Source organism: Hippocampus comes, unplaced genomic scaffold, assembly GCF_001891065.2.
Source record: "Hippocampus comes isolate QL1 unplaced genomic scaffold, H_comes_QL1_v1.1 scaffold44, whole genome shotgun sequence".
In the NCBI taxonomy this organism is placed as follows: Eukaryota; Metazoa; Chordata; class Actinopteri; order Syngnathiformes; family Syngnathidae; genus Hippocampus; species Hippocampus comes.
The window spans coordinates 411003-419235 of NW_017805546.1; the positions used below are offsets into that span (position 1 = coordinate 411003).

Below are 8233 nucleotides of genomic sequence, written 5' to 3' on the forward strand. Positions count from 1 at the left end.
TGTGTGTGTGTGTTTTTGCGTGTGTGTGTGTGTGTTTTGAAGCCAGTCGGCCCTCAGGCCCATTCATGTCTTTGTGCTTTTGCAGGAACGTGTGTGTGTGCTTCTGCTGTGAGGAGCGTCTCCTCACAGCAGTCACCATCACATGCCAACAACAAGTTGCGTCATAAACGCACGTTTGTCCGTCGAGGCATCCTGGCTCGCGTGTTTTGTGGTGCCCGTCTAATGAGACACACTTGCATTGTTTTTAGTGTGGGAACCGCAGGAGGGGTGGTGGGTGCTCGTCCCTGAGGAAGCCCCCTGGGACAAGCGTTTTTTTTCTGTGCAACCCTGGAGACGCGGCTTAACACACACGCTGAAGTCCATTTGAGTGACACGGGCACTGATTAGCATCTCGCTATTGTGTTCAGAGGAATCAGTAGCAAGTGGTGCATTCAAATGTCAGAGCGCAATTGAGTTCCTGTATGAAAATAAAATAAGTAAATAGGACAAATGCAACACAACTACATTGATTTTTTTTTGTTCACTGTTTCTTGTCATGAGTGGCGCTGTCCACTGTTTGCATGCCATCCCCCTTAACATCATCATGGCGTGTGCCGGGTCAAAGTCATTGTTGGGGTCACCACTTTCCCACGCACACACACGCAAGACACCATCTGGAGGGAAAGGGCGCTGGCCGCCGGTGACAGCTGTTAGTTGAAGTGTGCCAAATCCCTCTGGAGTTTGGAGGTAGCGGCCTGCCGGTGGCGCCCTCGCGCAGCTCTTTCACAAACTCATCATGTCATCCCTGAAAGTGGCACACGTCAGAGGCTGATAACCGACAATGTCAAATTTAAGAACAATTTAATCATAGTCTCAAGAAAAAAAAAAGTCTTCATTATGAATGTATTTTGTACTATACGTGATTATGGACACACACCAAAAAAATAAGGCTAACAAGGTTCAGCGTGAGTAAAACTCAAAGTAACACACCGAAACAAGAAGAAAAACCTCCCCAAAGCATGAAGCCTGAAGAGAGGTACGTGACAGCTGAAAGCAACAACGAACCAAGAACTCAACAAAGCCACTGAATTCAAACAAGCAATGTGAAGAAACTATGAGGCACACCTGGACAAAACACAAGCGGCTGGAGAGAGCTGATTGGGAGACACGAGGAACCTGTCTGACAAGAACAGGTAGAAACTACGATTGAACCGTAGCCATGATATTAGAACAGGACACGGGTTATAAAAATAAACAAACATGCGAAAAAAATGTGGATTTGAAATTCTCGCGACTCAGGTGCTGCATAAGAAAGTCGAGAAAAAAACCCGTGTTAGTGTTCTCATCATTGAGTAATTTCCTCTGTATTGATTTTTGTTTTAGTTCGTTAATTTATTTATTTTTTTTACCAATATTGTCATGTTGTTGCTCATGATGGCGCAATCACATCGCGGCAGGTCAAAGGTCAGCTTCAATTGTCCCGCATCGGCTCTGAGAGAGACTCCGCTCCGCTTTCCCACACCGGCAACAATGCAAGCGTGTGCCATTATGCAGCGCATCAGAGAGCCCCTTTCACGCCGTCACTTCAGCGGGAGCATTTGGCGTGTGGAATCAACTTTGACCTTCGACCTTTGCAAATGGTTCCCACCGCCGTGTTTCATGGCCAACAAGTGAAGGAGACGCCGAGCTGATGGTTTGCACCTTTGATTCAGTCCAGGACGCTGGAATGTTGGACGTCATTCATCAAAACGCATCAACAGTGGTGATATGCTTCAAATTGAAGCATATGATATTTTCCCATACTTTAGTTTTCCAAAAAACTCTTTTGTGTCCTTCTTGAAAAGCAAATTGGAGGTGATCTTCTCACCTTGATGTTAGATGACATTTGAATGCAACGCTGACTCGCAATAGACACGTGAAGACATCACGTTGACCACTGAGGCCAAAATGACATTTGAATGCAGCGCTTGGATGACCGATTAGCTCAACGGACATTTCAACTTGACACTTTCACCGTCATTTTGAGAAAAAGTCAAAACAGTGGGACATGTAACGCGACCAGCATGAGCACTAAAACATCACACTGGTTACATTTCCGAAAGGATTTTGGTCATGGCGCACATAGCCCCCCACCTCCCGAAAAAAATGCTAATGGAGTGTGCCTGCCCCAAGATGTGCTCTCTCCAGGGTCAGCACTTTCCCACCAGACCCCTCGAAGACCCTCACAAAGCCTTCCTTACGTCGCGCAGTGGTCCAGCTGCTCCCCTGAGATGTAACTATTGTCCCCCCCCCCACCCCACACACCCCCATGCCGCTCTCTGATTGGCCGCCTCCCAGTGTGGGAAAGTGCAGAGGCCCGCATTGATATGGAGATGCGGAACTACAAATAGGAGGCATGAAGCCAGCAGAAAGCACCTCGAGCGCAGCCAGCACACACATCCAGCCATGGCACCTGCGATCTCTCTGCAAGACGCTCACCTGACTCTCACACACAAGGTACGTTGATCTTCATCGTCCCATCATCGTCACGGTCGTCGTCTTCGACAAGCGTCCTCATCCCACGTTTGTTCCCAGCGCAGGTCCGAAAGCCTCTGGTGGAGAAGTTCCGGCGAGAGCGAATCAACAGCAGCATCGAGCAGCTCAAGTCTCTCCTGGCCGCCGAGTTCCTCCGGCAGCACAACGACTCCAAGATGGACAAGGCGGACGTCCTGGAGATGACCTCGTTTGCTTCCTCGGGAGAATCTGGTCTGTCCCCCTAGCCGGGACGCGCTTCAGGCAGCTCAGGTCTTCCTGTGAGGAGAAGAGCAGAGAAGAGGACTTCTCTCCTCTCAGCTCTCCAGGCTGACGTGAGCTGCTGTCATGTCATGACCTCAACTTGTTTTGTTTCTGATGGGAAATATCATCGGAATAGCTTTTGTCATGCACAATGCATGAGTCACATCTGATTGCATTTGCAATTGGTTCCTTCTCTTTTTTTTAAAGAAATGGTGACTATTTTAATTTATGACGTTATTGATCATTCTGGTCTTTTTTTTTGTTTTTTGTTTTTGCTGGTTTATGTCCTATGAAAACAACCACAATAATATTGTCTTGTCAGACGTGTGCATATTCTGATTGCTTTGGCAATCATTGTTCATCATTTTAAAGCTTTTTCATATGTTTTAATATGATGATAGTGTTCTTTCCTTGTGTTTTTGATCATATTGATCTCAACTATTTGGTCCTCCTTTGGATAAAATACAACATTTTGTCATGCACGTTGCATGAATCACATAGGATTGCATTTGTATTTCATATGATTCATTTTGTTAGGTGATGGATATCATCATGCTGATCTTGATTGTCATTATTTTTTATGTATAGGTAACTTTTCCGATGGAAACAAAAGTAATACTTAATAATCTTTTCATATATTTTATATGATAATGATGTGACTTCTTGCTGGATGACTTTTCCTTTGGAAACAACAGCAATCATGTCTTATCATAACATTCCATCATGCATGTTGCATGGCGATTATGATTGCATTCGAAATTGAAGTTGTGATTGTTGCTTGATCTTTTCATACATTGTTGGATGTGAAGACATTATGTTTTTAATGCAATGTGAATGATCATATTGGTCTCTTTTGTCCACTCATTGGACATAGTTCTATGGCACGTGACCGTCACCTGTGAAAACTTCTGATCTCTCTTGTTTTGTGTCTTTGTTTTGTTTGAACCAATAGTGTTCCTATTTTTGTCTGTTGTAAAGACAAATGTGATTGCGGCTGATTGTGTGACAGCACTTTGCAGAGTTGACCCTGTGCCAATAAACAAATGCGTCATTGTAAACACTTCGTGTTGTGATCTGATTTCATATTACAACTTTACTGCATAGTATTTTCATTTTTTTAAGAAAAAAATGGTTTATAACTTCTTCATCCATCATTATATCCAACCAACTTCAATTCAGATCTGTAATTTAAAAAAAATGTTCATTTAAAGTTTAAATTATTGTTATTATTATATTCAGAAAAAGGAAGCGAAATTCAATGCAGTACATGCGTCAATGCCGGAATATAAAAGAAGGAACGTACCAGCCCGGAAGATAAAAATAGACGCACACAACGCCGCAAAGCTAGCACTACGGCTACTAGAATACTTACAAGCAAAAAAATAAATAGTTAAACGCCGTTTCCACATAACATAATATCGTTATTAATATTTCGAATTAAGCTTGTTTTAAACATCCAAGTGACAAGAGACTCCATCCTTCAATTATTCGGTGTTCTTCAGTGTAATGCTGTGCTAAACTACACAAGTATCTTTCCAAGATTGCGCATGCGCACAGCGACATGAATATCATAATTTCATTATTTTTAATTTCATTGTAATTTTTTTGCCTCTGTAGTATGTGGTAAGTAAACCATATGCACTCATAATATTATTATTGCTCATTTAATTTCCCTTGTATTTTATATATTTTTCCTTTTTTAAATTTTTTTTTTTTTTTTTACAAAACCTAATTTAATTACAATTTTATATGATTATAAATGGAAGTGTTGCCTCAGTGCGGGAATCCAGCATAAAAAACAACATTTTTTTGCCACTTATGAACCATTAAAAAAAAAATTAAATTATCCCCCAAAATTAAAATTGGCTCTCATTATAATGCAATAATGTTGTACAGGTGGACCAAATCTTTTGGCCGGTTGGTGTATAAACGATGTCTAACTGCAACCAGTCAACACTGTTGTAAACAGTTCTTATTTTGTTTGTCATCTCTGCTCCGTCTTTGCAGATGTTCATCTTTCCTTCCACCCTGCACATTTCCCACCACATGACTGGACATGCTCAAGTGCCGTCAACACCCCCTCGCCCACCCCATCCCCTTCCACACAGGGCGCTGGGAGCCTCGGTGACACACGACTTCCCACACTGCTGAAAGGCGGCCAGCATAATAGAAGTGTGTCTACTCCCACAAAAGCCTCGGCTCGATTCCCAGGCCTAGCCAGAAGGCCACTTGACTCAACCGCCATCTGCCCGCTGCCCGCTGCCCGACCATCCGCTTGTGGGAAACACACGACGGACGCAAGACACACTCACGCACACACACGCGCACACACACACACACACACACACACACACACACACACACGCGCGCACGCGCACGGGGTCTTGTAACTATGTTACCACGGCAACAATCAACACAAGACGGAAAGATGGCAGAAGATCGGAGAAGAGTTGAGATAAGGGCATAGTGATGATGGATGAAATGTAAAACAAGGGATAGCTGGATGGTTGCGGGTAAAATAAGGGAGAGGATAGAGGGAAGGGAAGAAGTAGGCGGGATGAATGGATGGTTAAAAGACAAGAGCAAATTCAAGAAGAAAAATGGATGGATAGATAGATGATAGATAGAACAGGCATGAAAGGCGATAGATGGAAGAAAAGAAAGAAGGATGGAAGAATGGTGAAAAAAATGACGATGTTGATGATCATGGAGAAACGTAAGAAAGTTTGAAGATGATAAAGGATAGTTGGAAGTGAGCCAGAACAAAGGAAAGAATGAGGGATGGCTGGGTGGGAGAAGGAAGAAATAAAGGAGGCAGCATCGAAAAGAAAGGGGGGAAGGAAGGGGGAATGTATGAATAGTTGGATGCAAAAAGAAAACTGTAGGAAAAGAAAAAAGAAGGAAAAGGCCTCATCAAAAAGAAACGATGACAAATTCGTGATGTCAGAATTTATTTTACTCGAAATCATTTGACGCCTTATTTAGAATGAACATTTCTTAGTCAATACTTCTACTTTTGGAAAAAATAGCAAAACGTCCTTTCACAAATATTTTTGTGAATGTTTTCTCGTGAGACTCCGTCGCACATTTCTGTCACACGCTTGGGTCTCATCTGGGCGTCTCATGGAGTGGGGGTGTCGCACGTTTGGGTCGTGTACACCCAACATTTTCCCACTGACCTTCCGGCAACCAGCGAGCAGCCCACCTGCTCTGTCTGACAAGCCATTCTTGCCATTTTCCCCCCTCCCGAAAACACCCACCTCCCATCTCCTCCCTCCAGCCCCCCACCCAGGACTCGCACCCCTGACCGCAGCACGCTGGCCTGTGATTGGCCGCCGAGGAACATAAATGAGACATGCTCTACCGATCCATCTCGTCACGACCATTTGGATTCCAAAGCATAACACATCATGTCTCAGTATGCAGATCTCCAACTTCAGGACAGCATCAAGGAGCAGCTCTTTAGGTGAGGCCCTATATATATTTTCGTTTGTTTATTTTTATCGTTATGAAGTGTAAAGTCTGACTGGGAGAATTGAAAAATGTAAATCCACAATATTTTGGTTTCCTGATTTTGCAACGTGAGGGTCCAAATATTAGGAACAGCCACAATTGCATCCAAATGAGGGCTGTTCCTAATGTTTTCATTTCCTTATTTGACTACATCGAAAGTCACTGGCTTAGGGCTGATCCTATTTGGGGTTTTTTGGGTACATTTTTGTGTTCCTATTTAGGGAACTAAAGTATGAGGAACAACCATTTGTTTCTAATATTTTGATTCCTTTATTTAGAGACACAGGTACGTAAAAATATTGGGAACAAGTGCAATCTTTCGAAATGTTTATGTAGCTAAATAAGGGAAGCAAAATATGAGGAACAGCTAAAACGACATCCGACTGTACACTGTTCCAAAAATGTGTTGCCTTATTTAGGGACACAGGTGAGTCAAAACATTAGGGACAACCTCCAGTTGGATGCAGTTCAGCGTTTTTTAAAAATATTTTTGTCCCCTTAATTTGCTACGAGTGAAGGTCAAAATATTAGGAACAGTTGTAATTGCACCCAAGTGAAGGATGTTCCGAACATTTTGACATTGGCACGGAGGTACATGGCGGAATCAGATGATGGAAACGTTTTTTCTTCTCTTCTTCAGGTGTAAGCTGCACACGCTGGAGAAGAAATGCAGCGGCGGCATGGAGAAACTGCGCACCCTACTGGAGGAGCTGGTACTGCAGCGTGGCCTTCCCCTGGCCGAGCTGCTGGAGAAGAGCAAGTGCTTCCTGACGCTGAGGAGGACGCTGCTCTCCCACCAGGGTTACTCCAAACCCGCCCGGGAACTCCTGCGACTTTTTCCTGACGCGGACGAGGATCTAGCACCGCTTTGCTGCTAGCCTCTTGCCCATAATCGACTTCACAGAGAGACTCATCTCAAGTTTTGTTTGCCTCACTCAAGCGGTTTTGGAGGTGGAGAGGCTGTTGGTGGTGGACCTTTGTTGACTTTGCTGCTATTTTTTTTTTCACACAAAGTGTCTTATGGTTGTGTTACTCTTCAACCTCTCAACTATTTCCACTTTTTTTTTTTTTTTTAAGGCTGCAAATGTTTTTTTAGATTGCCTTCGGAGCAGAATGTGCGGCCGAGCACATTTTCCATATATGTCCTGCCTTGTTTCAAGGGCTCACCTGCATTATATACCTTTTATTTTCTTTAAAAGGGGACTCTACTGTTTGGTGTATGCACATGTTGTACGCTTTCAGTTTGTTTTGTGTTATATCAGATTGTTTATTTTTTTTTTAAATGAAAGAATAAATATTGCAAATTGCACAATGTATTTGCGCCTCACTTGTTTCACATTGACATCGAAGGGCAATGTCGTTTTCGGGGCTTTGGGAGGAAGTCAGACCTGGAGAACGTGCAGAAGCCACAGGAAGTCAGGAGTCGAGAGTCAAACCCAGAATTTGAGAACTGTGAGAGTACTATGTCCTAATCAACAAGTCTGCCATGCTGGCCCATAGTCAGAAAGTAGGAAAAACACAATTCATTTCTTGCAAAGTTGTCAGCACTCCCATTTGTGAGCCCACTAAAGTTAATACTGTAATACTAAAATAACAATTATGGAAAAAGCTCAAAATCCAACAATTAGCAATGATTCCGCCTTTAATGACAAGACTGAGGATGTGGTCATGTCTTATCTGCAGCTCGGTCAGATGGAGAGTAGATTTTAAAATTCTGTTACTGGTCTATAAATCATGCTTGTGGAGGCTCTCAGTCGTACAGGAAAGTTCCATCGTAGAAAGGGTTCTGTCAGTCGTCATCTGTACCTGTGGGTAAAAAACAAAAAACAAAAAACAAAAAAAAAAAAAACAAAACAAAAAAGGACGTTTCGCTTCTCTCACAGAAGCTTCGTCAGCGGTAGACAACCCTGAAGTCTCCGTGAAGACTCCGGGAAGTTGCTCTGCGCTAAAAAGCTGAGCGTGGCCT

At 43.2% G+C, this 8233-nt stretch overlaps 1 protein-coding gene and 1 long non-coding RNA gene across 2 annotated transcripts in view; both read left to right on the top strand.

Moving 5' to 3' along the window:
* LOC109521610 (uncharacterized) overlaps window positions 1-7778 on the top strand; it is a 12086-nt gene extending 4308 nt beyond the window's left edge. Inside the window, exon 3 of the long non-coding RNA XR_002169398.1 lies at window positions 7768-7778. This is a non-coding gene — a long non-coding RNA (uncharacterized LOC109521610). The remainder of the gene's footprint in view (window positions 1-7767) is intronic.
* LOC109521609 (transcription factor HES-5-like) lies at window positions 2160-3007 on the top strand. Its single transcript, XM_019879556.1, is given in 3 exon segments — window positions 2160-2475; window positions 2559-2699; window positions 2702-3007. Coding segments are annotated over 3 exon segments (315 nt in total). The 5' UTR covers window positions 2160-2424; the 3' UTR covers window positions 2825-3007.
* Window positions 7779-8233: the final 455 nt, after the last annotated feature.